Source organism: Harpegnathos saltator, unplaced genomic scaffold (genome assembly GCF_003227715.2).
Source record: "Harpegnathos saltator strain DR-91 unplaced genomic scaffold, Hsal_v8.6 scaffold426, whole genome shotgun sequence".
In the NCBI taxonomy this organism is placed as follows: domain Eukaryota; kingdom Metazoa; phylum Arthropoda; class Insecta; order Hymenoptera; family Formicidae; genus Harpegnathos; species Harpegnathos saltator.
The window spans coordinates 142,047-154,883 of NW_020230235.1; the positions used below are offsets into that span (position 1 = coordinate 142,047).

The window sequence follows — 12,837 nt, forward strand, 5'->3', positions numbered from 1 at the left end:
ACTGTGTCATATATATATTAATCTTGGGCATTCCTCTGCCTCTTCTTCTCCATTCTCCTCTTGCTCTTCCTCTTCCTCTCCATTCTCTTCCTCTTCCTGCATCTTCGCTTCCACCTCTTCCTCTTCCTCTCCCTGTCCCTCTTCCTCTTCTTCTTCCTCTTGCTCTTCCTAAAACAGCTATTACTGCTATTTGTATAATATTTTATAACCCTTCAGCCTGTAATAAGATAATATTAAAATATAAAGTAAAGAGTTAAATAAGAAGTTACAATTGAATATAATATACTCCAGTAAACATACATGTCTAAAAGACGTCTAAAAGCTTTCTTTAAGACAATTTTTAGACTTGTATGTGTAAAAAATGTCTTAAAGAAATCTTTTAGACGTCTTTTAGACATTTATGTTTACTGACTATTGATTAGCGTCTAGGCCCAGTTCCACAACTTCTAGTTAACTTAACCTGGTTAACTTAAAGCTGGTTGTTTCACTAGACTTGACCAACTGCATTTGACATTAAGAATTAATCAGAATTAAACAATCACTATTGGCATTTAATCAGTAGTTAAAGTTACACAGAGGTTGTGGAACTGGGCTTTAGACATATATACGTAGGTAGTCTGAAAAGTTCTCGACCTGACACATACATAGCATTAGAAACTGTCAAACTATAATTGTATTGAAAAATGGCATCCTTGATATAAACCCATGTAAAATTTTATTCGATCTGTCAAGTCATTCGAGTAGTAGCATCAGTTGAAAAAGCTTTGTGCAAGATGGGTGCCGCATTTGCTAACAATTGACCAAAAATACATTCGAATGCGTATTTCTCAAGCATGTTTGGCATGTTTTAAGCAAAATAAAATGGATTTCAAGCGTCGTTTTATAACTGTTGATGAAACTTGAATCCATCATGGATGGATCATATATACCAGAGCGAAAAGAACCTTCCGGAATCACATTTTAATGATGGTATTGAATTATTGGAAAAACGTTGGAATAAATGTATTGAAGTTTTAGGAGATTATATTGAAAAACATATTTCACAGCAAAAAAAATTTTCTTTCATTGTTACGCCAAGAACTTTTCAGACTGCCCTCGTAGATTTTTATACTTACTGTTAACGTTATCGGCTCGGTCGCCGTCGTGGCCGTCGTGGCTGTGGCGAGCGTCGTGACCGTTGTGGCGGTCGTCGTCGTCATCGTATTAAGCTCGTTCTTAAATAATTCATGAAACATATTTGTTATAAAAAAAGCATTTATAATATATATATAATTAATATTTAACGGTTAAATATATTGTTGTGTCCGAGCCACAAAGTTTGTGGCGACGTCGTTGTCCGTGAGCCTTAGGCATCTGATTTTGACAATTGAGCGAGGATTGTCCTGACGACGAGAAAATCGATACGAAGATAACAAAACAGCTGAGAGAGTCTCTGGCAAGCTGTCATCGAAGACAGACACGAGAATTCAGAATTATTAAAATAGAGAATTATTCTTGTTTAAAGCGTGAGCGAGTTGTGCTGTAAATATTAAAGCTTCTTAGTCGTTACGCGGGTGTTCTTCATTTACCCGAATGCAAGCGCGAGTGTGAGAATGAGCGCAACATTTTGTCGATTTTTTCGTCGTCAGGACAATCCTCGTTCAATTGTCAAAATCAGATGCCTAAGGCTCACAGACAACGGACGTCGCCACAAACCTTGTGGCTCGGACACAACAATATATTTACCTCATTCGCCGACATCCTCGCATATGCACTGTCTAACACCTACTAAGCAACTGACATCTACTGACACCAACTAACTGGAAAACATATGCAGCACGCTAGGCACATAACTGCGGATTGTTTATGATTGCGCGTACGTGCACGCGTTTTCTGAAACAAATAAATCGTATAGGAGCACGGTATAAACAACGACAAAAAAACATACGTTATAAAAGCTATCCATGTCGAATCCAAATAATTTATGTCATGTGAATTCATGCACGAGTTACTTACATTAACACAACTTTTTTCACCACAGTTAACTTGTATAAAAGTTGTCAATAAACTTTACAAGCGTTGTTTTTATCATTCGCTTGACGATTTGAAACAAAAGAAGCGCTATAGCACTGCTGTTTAGCGACTCTGTCGCCGAGAATAGTCAATCTGCGTCGCGAGGTTCACAATAACGTTTGTTATAGCGGTGTTTTGCTATTCGTGCTTTGTGATAAGTATTTTGACCTGAGCTGCAGTCTTTTTTTCCTTCGTGAGATTAATGTTTTACAACATTTGTTTCTAAATGATCTCTCAGATCTACGTGATCTGTCTCTTTTGCAACACGTATTACGGTTTTTTGCCCAATACCATTATTAATAAATATATTTGTATACGCTTGTATTGGTGTGTATACTTCATTGTATTGGTTCATTTATTTATTCTTTTTTTTCCTTTTACGTGTTGCTTTTTTTTCCTTTTTCCATTTTTCTCTTTATTCTGTCATTTTTAGTTTCTTACTTTTTACATATTTTTTCTCACATATCTAAAATTATTTTTTGCACTGCATTGCAAATAAAAATATAAAGACTATGTTGACTCCAGAAGATAGCTTTTATAACAGGTACATGTATAAAGATTGTCAGAATAGAAAATCAACTGGAAAACGATTATTCAAATTCCCAATGCAGAAGGATGCAAGATATAATACATGGATACTTAATACAGGTAGATCTTTCTACAATAATAATTTTCTATATAGAGGAAATGCGGATAATAGTACGCATTTTTTACATTTAATTAATTGTACATTGTACAATTTGTAACGATACGACATACTTACTCCAAACTAACACTGAATATGAAGTGTTATCTGCTGTGTACTGACACTACTAAAAATTGAAATTGATATAATTTAATTAATAGTGCTTCAAATAATTAACAATATGAAATGCTGCAAATGCGTACTCTTGGACAACCTATGAGATAAGAGTACGCACACGAAGTACTAGGATACGTATTTTTTATTCTATTAATTAAATTAATGAAATTGATTAACCCTTTGCGATCGCCAGATTTCGAAAAGATCAATAAACATTAATATCTGCAAGTTGATCTAAACATTTGAATCTAGCATCGGGAGAATAGTTTTCTTTCATTATCGCTAGCCTCGTTCGCCGTGCCGCGCGCCAGATGATCATGAATGCCAGCTGCCAGCCTGGCGGCATCGACTTCTATGACGACTTGCGAATGCCGCCACTGTGGCGGCATCGACCACAAAGGGTTAAATGTCATCCTGACTTACTGCGGTTACAAATCCTCGCCGTTCTATATTTTTGCGCTTGCATTTTGATGATCTAAAACTAAAAGGAGCCGCTGAACTTCTTAGACCTAACGACGATATCGATATCGCGCGACGCATAAGCGGTACGCGAGGATGACCGGCCGGTCAAGACATATACGCTGCGGCGACTACACAGACAGACCAAAAATGCTCGCGACAACTATTGTCGGGAAATCATTAAAATTTTTTCCTCATTTAATAATTAATTAAAAATATATATGTTTATGCGTGTTTAATGATAATATGACACAAAGATGCGCTCCAGCTGATTTCTTATATAGCGACGGACCTCAGCGGCCCGTGATCGTCGCCTCGGCCGCTAAGCGCGGAACGGCGCACAGTGGGAAAAAACTCATTTTTTGGATAAAAATCTACGGATATTGCAATTTTGATTGCTTCTTGTACGTTAGAGAAAGAAGCGACGTGGTAACTGTGCGAACCTAGCACGTTGTACTTTTATTTTTTATTTTTTGGGTGTATTGTTGCAGAACTATTTTTTTTCGTTATAGAGAAACTGTAGAACTATCAAAAGCGCTATTAGAACTCTACTTGTTTTTTTCATATTGATAGTTTGACATGTTAGCTTCACAGACATGCCTTCCCGCTCCTCCACGCGCTCCTTGAACGCTTTATTTAAATTGATTATAAGGCCTTCTGAATTTTTATTTTTCATTTTCTCGCGAACAAAATTTTCTTACTTATTATACTTTTACCTAATACTAATGTGCATAAATACTTATCACTACGAGATGCAGCTAAAAATTATATTTACACGTCAGATCCTTCTCTTGTAATGCTACATTCAAGTTGAATATAAGTTTTTTCATAATTAGTTTCGCAGCCGTATAATGCTATATGCAAAATTTACAGTCCTGCAAAAGTTCGGAAGAGTCTTCTTGTATAAAAGCACAAAAACTGAATGACACAACAAAATTAAGGGTAATGACTAAATGAGTATACGAATTGAGGCGCTGGCCGAAATATCGAAGTTGTAGGCATGTCAAAACAGATCTTGTATATTTGTAAGCATACTGAAGCATTTTGTATAGGGTTGTAGGCACGTTGTTAGCACTATACAGGGTGTTAAATTTCAAACATAACAGGTGAAAAATCTCGAAAACTATGAAAGATAAAAATAAGCTAAAACATGTGTTCCATGATTTCGAAGGGGAAAGAGACTGGCATTATCAGTTTTTTATTTGGAGAGTATTTTCAAGGTCAGTTGAAGGTCAATTTAATTTTTTTTAATAGAAAGCTCAATTTTTCATTATATCTTCTTTTTCTACCAATTAATTTTAACAACTTTTGTTTGAAATATTTTTTATTTCCTTAATATTTTTTGAAATATTTAAGGAAAACTTGGTAACTTTCAACATTTAATTTATGATATCTCGGTAACAATTCGTCGAAAGAAAAAATAGTATTAGACTTTTATACTTTATTTATTATCAAGAATATATTATTATAATAGTGCCCTAACTTTTGTTAACTTATCGACCTTTGGAAATTTCAAAATTATTAAATTAACAAAAGTTAGAGCACTTATAATAATATATTCTTGAGACTAAATAAAGCAAGAAAGACTAGTACTACTTTTTCTTTCGACAAATAGCAAGATATCGTAAGTTAAATATTGAAAAAGTTATCTAGTTTTTCCTCAAATATTTCAACAAATATTAGGCAAATAAAAAAATGTCTTAGACAACAGTTGTTCAAATTAATTGGTAGAAAAAAACAGTGTAATAAAAAATAGGGGTTCCTATTTAAATTTTTCAAGTTGACTTCCAAATGACCTTGAAGATCATGGCCAAGATCAAATTCAAGGTCACCATCAAGTCCGTTATTCAATTTTCTACAACTTTTGTATTTAAAGTTTTTCATGAAAACTTAATTCTGCAAAATTATTCGGGGGGTCCGGTATTTTTAAGGCAGTCTGTATATCGATAAATTCGATATTAAATGCTCTTAAATTTTTGTCCTTATAAAAACTTAAAAATTTGCAAAGGTAATGGAGAGGAGGGAGGAGGAGGGGGTAAAATATTGCATTTTGAAACATTTGAATAGACCGGTGGAAAGAGTATAAAATACTATAAAACTTTTGTCTGAAAGACTTTTTCATATACTTCATATTTTAAGAGATATTAAATAAAAACGAAAAAGTCCGTTTTTTTCAAAGAGTTTCGATCTCTAAACATCGAGATAAGCACATAAAAGAATACATATCTAATGCTTTTTGATGCTCTATAAAATATCTAATGCCCATCAAAATCAATGAAGGACGGCCCCGACTCTTTCCTTGTCAACGCGTAACAAGGCGATCATAATCAGTGATAGCAAATTTCAGCCTAGCGGCTCCGCGGCCACACGCAATGGGCTAGAATATCTCTAAATGTAGCCAAAAGTCAATATCCGCATTGATCTAAAATAAAGTTATTTTGTATTTAGAATGTTTGAAAATAGTTATAAGAGAAATGTTATGTTGTGTTATGTTGATTGGATTGTTTTTTATCAGTCTTAATAGGATGAAATTATAAAATACATTAACACTTTTTTTCATTTTCTTTACTTTATCGTTCATATTTTAAACAATTATATATTATTTTTTGGACCTTTAGTTAACGAATATGATGAGCGAAGATCAAGAATGAAAAATATATAAAATTGGAGGAAATAAAAATAAATTATAATATATTACATTCTCTTTTATTACATTATTATAAGTATATTAATCATAACTACTCATTTCCGATTTACCATTCCCCGTAATTTCACTTTCAAGAAAGAGCATTCTAAGTTATATATGCTGTTTATGATATATATTTTAAAAAAAAGTTTTTGCTACTTTTTGCTACTTTTGTTACATAACGTAAGCAAACATATGTAAACAAGTCATCGCCTATATCTAAAGGTCCGTACTGTTACACTGCGATATTAATCAGCAAGTCAGTTGAACTAGGTTGAATCTGCTTTCACTGATCATGAGTAAGCTGTTTTGCTCAGAGTGCGACAAGGCGAGCATAAACGGGCTATCTCAATCTCGCTCAGTGCGCCAAGCGCGTGACAAAACAAAGAAAATCGAGTGGTGGGGGTAAGCGTCGACCGTGCGCCTAAGAATTTCCAGCATTACTTGTGCCTGTGTTGCGTGTCTGCTCACTAAAGGCCATTGCACGTACAAAAGTTTTAGTCGTAATCGTAAGTCCGTAAGCAAATTGACCAATCACAATCCAGCATCTCGAAATATACGAATTGTGATTGGTCAATTTGCTTACGGACTTACGGTTACGACTAAAACTTTTGTACGTGCAATGGCCTTAATGGTGAGATAAAGTCAAAGCGATTCAATTGTTATCCTTCTCTTACTCATTTATATATATATATCATTTTCACTATAGTCTGTTTTAGTAGCTGGGACATTAACCAGACTCAAATCACAGATATAAACCTCGTATCATTACCGAGACATCAAGTTAGTTGACGTCTATTTTCTCAGGGGGCGTATCAGAATAGACATATGCTTTTGCCCGGTGGCCGCTCTCAGGTTTCTCTCTGATAAAAGACGGCAGAGATACTTGTTGATTGCAGAGAGGTTTGTAGGAGGAGGAGATGTTCGCAGTTGGATTAGTCGATGATAGGTCAAGGATTTGATTGGATAGGAAAAGGTATGGTGAGTTTTGGTGAGAAGATAGGGAATTTTAATATGGAGGGATATGTTACAAGCCATTACGACCGAAAATAAAGCCAGCGGCACACGATGCTTGTTTTCGTGCTAGATTGCTTGCTGGATGAAAATACTGCGTTCTGTTTGGTGCATTTCCATCCATTTTCGGAAATGTACCAATCAAAACGCAGTATTTTCATCCAGCAAGCAATCCAGCACGAAAACAAGCATCGTGTGACGCTGGCTTAACACTTTGTAACTAGTAGTTGCCATTCTTTGCAACTCTCAACTGGGTGTTTGCAACCTATTCTGGACCAGCCTTAAGCTCTAGGTGATTATTGTTCCTGATTGATTCGTTCTTTTGGATCCATAAAAAATCTAAAAGAATACTCCAATCATAGATAATTACTACGCGCGTTGTAAGTTGCTTTTTCTGCTGCGGCCAATGTCTAGACAGGACACGTTAGTTGATAATTCATATGAGTTTCTATTCTGATATTTGTGCAGTATCATTGGCGGAATGTTTCAGGTTTGTTGTGTCTCGCATGAAATCGGATGCTCTTCATTGTGATCCCGCGCGTTGTTCGCATTCTTCGTTGAGAGACGTGCATAGCCAGGATGCCGAAGAGAAAGAATCAAGCCCTCATAGACTCCGATAGTAGCGGCAGTGCGTCGGAAAGCGGCTCGGACTTGGAAAATGTAAATAGTATAACCTTTAGCATAAGAGACGCATGACGTTCACTTTTATGTCTGTCCTGCAATTTCCAAAATATTTTCTATTCTTATTGCACGGCTTCTTTTTATTGCACGGATAATTGCGAAATCGCTTGCTGCCGCGGCTTTTTCTTCAATTACCGGCCAATCTTGTTGGAAATAACTTGGCATAACCTATGATAATATCCAATAAATGAATATGCCTTCAGTGAAAAATAATATGCAAATATGTGACGTAATATGCTGTAGCTTCATTACGTCGATGTAAAATGCGATATATAACTGCATTTTGTGAGTATATGATATAATTTTGTTAGGGATAAAATGACTCAAGACTGTTAATATTTATTTTTTAAAATGCTTTTACCATGAACAGTATACAGTTAGTTATGTTTTTTCCATCTTCACTAGGATCTATTATCATTGGCAAAGAAAAAAAAAGGAAAGTCTCAAGATGACTCTCAGTCAAATGAGGATAACAGTTCTGCCAAGAAAGATGTTAAAGACTCAGATACATCAGATTCTGATGATAACTGGAGCAATAAGGCTGGCAAAACAAAGAAAAAGAAACCACCAGCAAAAAGAAGCAAACGAAAAATGACAAAATCTAGTACAGAAGATAGTGCTAGTGAAAAAGAACCTGCTAAACAATTTTCAGAACCAGAAGAAGGTATTTAACATCTATATTTTTATGTTATAAATATGTTCTTATATATATATATATATATAAAGTTTCTTTTGCAAGTATTGCTATTATCACAATGATAAGCAATAATATAATTATTTTATTATAACAGGTGAGGTATCAGATTCTGATGCAAGTGTTTCTGACTCTAGCCAAGAAGAATTTAATGATGGTTATGATGATAAACTTATGGGAGACGCAGAAGATCAAGCTAGATTAGCTCAAATGACAGAAAAGGAACGTGAACAGGAAATTTTTAAACGAATTGAGCAACGCGAAATTATGAAAACAAGATTCGAGATTGAAAAGAAATTGAGAATGGCTAAAAAACAAGAATTGAAAAAGCAGAAGGAATCAAAAAAGAAGGAGAAAGGAATTGAGGAAAAGAAAGTAGATAGAGCACCAGATCCTAAAGAAAGAAGTAAAGATCGTAAAAAAACAATAGAAGAAAAGCAAGATAAGAAATTTCACGCAATGTCTTTACTTAAAGCCAGACGTGAAGAAAAGAAAGAACGAGGTAAATTATTTTAAAAATTATTTTTTTGACAATATTAATGCAATTTTCCTTTAATTAGAGGAAAAAGAAAAACAAAGGATAGAACAGCAGCAACAACAGTCAAAGGATATAGAGGAAGAAGAATTGGAGGATGATCATAAAGGTGGAAATAAAACAAAACTCAAAGCATCCGATATATATTCTGATGATAGTGGTTCATCGGATAGTGCGGAAGAGGAAGAAGTAACTAAACCAACATCACAACGCAGATCTTCTTCCAGTGAAAGTCGCGACTCTGATTCTGACAACGATAAAAAGTCAGTTTATTATTGTGCAAGTAATATTTTAATTATGTGATAAGTTGTATTCATAATATGGTTATATATTTCAGATCGGTTACAAGTAATAAAGCCAAACCAAAAAAACCAATATATATCAATACTAAAGAAGATTTAAATAAGATCCGATTATCCCGTCACAAAATGGAAAGATTCGTTCATTTACCATTTTTCGATAGAGTAGTACAAGGTTGTTTTGTCAGAATTGGTATTGGCAACAATAACGGCAAACCTGTCTATAGAGTAGCTGAGATAAGTGGTGTGTGTGAAACAGGTAAGATTTATCAACTTGGTGGCACGAGGACGAATAAAGGACTGAAATTGCGTCATGGAGCGCAAGAACGCGTATTCAGACTGGAATTCGTCTCGAATCAAGAATTTACGGATTCGGAATTCTTTAAGTGGAAAGAAACGTGCGCACTGCAAGGAATATCTATGCCTACTTTCGACGAAGTAGAGCAGAAATTAAAAGATATTAAAGAGGCGCTGGTATACGAGTTCAAAGAAGAGGACATAGAGAAGATAGTCCGTGAAAAAGAAAGATTTAAGCAAACTCCTTATAATTATGCAATGAAAAAAGCGCAACTCATGAGAGAACGCGACGCAGCTAATTGTAGAGGAGATGACGAGACTGCTAGTCGTCTTAATCAAGAATTGAGCGAATTAGAAGAACGCGCATCGGAACTGGACAAAATGCGTACAGCATCGATTTCTAGTATATCGTATATTAATGATCGTAACAGAAAAAGAAACGTAGAAGAGGCTGAAAAAGCTATTATGGTAATTATTAATTTTTCTTAACTGATACTTATTACCTTACTGTAGAATAACATTTCGACTGATTAATTGAAATTATTATAACAGGAAGAATTAAAAGCTAGTAAAGGTAAGAAAGTCGACGACCCATTTACTAGACGAAGCACTAAACCGAGGATGGTATACAAACCTGAAGATGAAGAGACAGTAACTGCTCCATTAAATGATAAATCGAGTCCTCATCCAGCCGGAGACTCCGTATCAACTGTTAATGATAAAGAAAACGAACAAGATTCCAAGAAAAAGCAAAGTACGGAAGATCTTTTTAACGCGCACGATTTTGACATAACAATAGATTTGGAAGTACCTATTCCAAGTAAGTTATATATCCTCTTTTTTAGATAATAAAATTGTGAAATTTTGCTTATAGATTAATAGACAAAAGAATTTGGCGCATAATGCTAACTCTATAATATATATATATATTATACAGAGATATAATATACAGGGTGTTCATTTGAAAACTTTCCAGCTAATTATTTCAAAAACTATGAAAGATATTAAAAAAAGCTAAAACAGGTATTCCACAACAGGTGATTTTGAAGGGGAAAGAGAATGGCATTATCAGTTTTTTATTTGGAGGGCATTTTCAAGGTCAGTTGAAGGTCAACTTAATTTTTTATAGAAATTAATTTTTGAATAGAAAGCCCAATTTTTTATTATATCTTCTGTTTCTATCAATTAATTTTAACAACTTTGGTCTGAAACATTTTTTTATTTGCCTAATATTTTTTAAAATATTTAAGGAAAACTTGGTAACCTTTTCAACATTTAACTTACGATATCTCGGTAACTATTCGTCGAAAGAAAAAAATAGTATTAGACTATTTACTTTATTTACTATCAAGAATATATTACTATAATAGTGCTCTAACTTTTGTTAATTTAATAATTTTGAAATTTCCAAAGGTCGATAAGTTAACAAAAGTTAGGGCACTATTATAGTAATACATTCTTGATAGTAAATAAAATAAAAAAGGCTAATACTATTTTTTCTTTCGACGAATAGTTCGCGAGATATCGTAAGTTAAATGTTGAAAAAATATCAAGTTTTCCTTAAATATTTCAAAAAATATTAGGCAAATAAAAAATGATTCAGACAAAAGTTGTTAAAATTAATTGATAGAAAAAGAAGATATAATAAAAAATTGGGCTTTCTATTTAAAAAAATTAAGTTGACCTTGAACTGACCTTGAAAATGCCCTCCAAATAAAAAACTGATAATGCCATTCTCTTTTCCTTTCGAAATTATGGAACACGTGTTTTAGCTTTTTTTAATATCTTTTATAGTTTTCAAATGAACACCCTGTATATATATTATACAGAGTGTCTGAGACAAGCTATCAACGCTTCGTGTGCACATAGAACATATTAAACTGAGCGATAGGACTTTACAAACAATTACATAAAATTTTGAGTTATTAACGAAAGAAGATTGATGAACCAGCGCACGTGATGTGATAGAGCAAATTTTATTGGCGCGATTAGATAGAAAATAACCACACGATTATTTTTTAGCAGCGATCATTATTAGATGACTGCAGTTTACATGCTGCTCACAACTTCGTTTTTCTCTGTCATTCTCTGTCATTCGATACTAATTGTTGCTAAGAGACAATTGCATAGTTAGCCATTTTCCATGGATCCGCGTTGATAGAGTTTATTTCACCATATCACATGCGCTGTCTCGTCAATTTTCCGTTGTTAATAGCTCAAAATTTTATGTGGTTCACAAAATAGTAGCAATCTTATTGCTTAATTTAATGTGTTGTATATACACATAAGTACAGTTTATGTCAGACTATCTGTATAGTGAAAATAAATTATATTGATATATAACTTTCTTTTTTAGGTAATCCTGTTAGTGTCCTACCAAAACCTATTAACAACATCAAGGACACAGGACCTCGCCGATCGCTAAATCTAGAAGATTACAAAAAGAAACGTGGTCTTATCTAACATTTCATATGCTTTAGATATTGCGAGAAGATACGATAAGGTTAAATTGCCAAGATTGTCATGTAGTAATGGATGATATCACTTTGTTTGCTGAATTCCCCGGTTAACAACAAGAATGAAGATATGTTCTTGTAACGATTGACTGAGAAGCTAAATTATTTATAACATATTTGTAGTTATATTACTACTATTGCTATTGCTACTATTATTACTACTATTATTATTATTATTATTATTATTATTATTATTAATGACGACTCCATCTTGCTGTATTTAACACGTTGAGCATATGAGATTGATGGTAGGCTAATTGGTGATGGGGTGATTGGTATGTTAGTTTTGCAGATACAGATTTAGCTAATATGTATTGTGATTACATAATAAATAAAGACATGTTATCGAAATTAATAAATATCTAATGATTCTAAAAATATCTTAATTTGATATCAGCTAACTTTCATATTCTTATGTAGAGATTCTTATATATTGAATAATATCCACTGTTAGCATTCGTTTATCATAACATTCAACGTGTTAAATAGTATGATGGTTCCAACTAAAGTTAAACTGTTGTTCCTATTGATATTTCGGATAATGAAATTGCATGATTGTCGGAACATATGAGTAAGTAACAATGTCAAAGCTACTTTCAAATAGTACTTAAGATGATGCATATTACCATTACTAGATATCGAAACAAGTATGACGTTCTATTTTGTCAACCAATACTGTAGTACGATCATACATGTCATATTCGAATGAGAGAAAAAAGAAATATGGAGAGAGACATGTTTATATTTAATAATGAAGATCATTAACTAAATGATTAGGAAATTTAGGAATAATATTTAAAAT

General features: G+C 33.6%; 1 protein-coding gene and 1 long non-coding RNA gene across 5 annotated transcripts; one reads left to right on the forward strand and one right to left on the reverse strand.

Moving 5' to 3' along the window:
- Positions 1-102: 102 nt before the first annotated feature.
- LOC112589200 (uncharacterized) lies at positions 103-2,242 on the reverse strand. The gene is made up of 4 exons (XR_003113359.1): positions 1,996-2,242; positions 1,726-1,872; positions 1,116-1,214; positions 103-183 (listed from the first exon to the last, which is right to left on the reverse strand). It is a non-coding gene; the product is annotated as an uncharacterized LOC112589200 (long non-coding RNA).
- Positions 2,243-7,286: 5,044 nt separating this feature from the next.
- Rtf1 (RNA polymerase-associated protein Rtf1) lies at positions 7,287-12,837 on the forward strand. Of its 4 annotated transcripts, none has more exons than XM_025301521.1 (8): positions 7,287-7,305; positions 7,504-7,673; positions 8,100-8,358; positions 8,486-8,890; positions 8,949-9,186; positions 9,261-9,987; positions 10,072-10,339; positions 11,876-12,835. In XM_025301521.1, exons 2-8 carry the CDS (start codon positions 7,593-7,595, stop codon positions 11,980-11,982), a joined length of 2,085 nt encoding a protein of 694 aa, XP_025157306.1. In that variant the 5' UTR covers positions 7,287-7,305; positions 7,504-7,592; the 3' UTR covers positions 11,983-12,835. The 4 variants fall into 4 exon arrangements, with proteins under 4 accessions (XP_025157306.1, XP_025157307.1, XP_011140862.1 ...); XM_025301522.1 differs by lacking the exon at positions 7,287-7,305 and adding an exon at positions 7,376-7,393; XM_011142560.3 differs by lacking the exon at positions 7,287-7,305 and adding an exon at positions 7,418-7,436.

Coding starts and splice junctions, on each gene's coding strand:
- Rtf1 (XM_025301521.1), top strand. CDS start 7,593: ATGCCGAAGAGAAAGAATCAAGCCCTCATAGACTCCGATAGTAGCGGC. Junction 7,674..8,099: donor GCGGCTCGGACTTGGAAAAT/GTAAATAGTATA, acceptor CATCTTCACTAG/GATCTATTATCATTGGCAAA. Junction 9,988..10,071: donor AGGCTGAAAAAGCTATTATG/GTAATTATTAAT, acceptor TTATTATAACAG/GAAGAATTAAAAGCTAGTAA.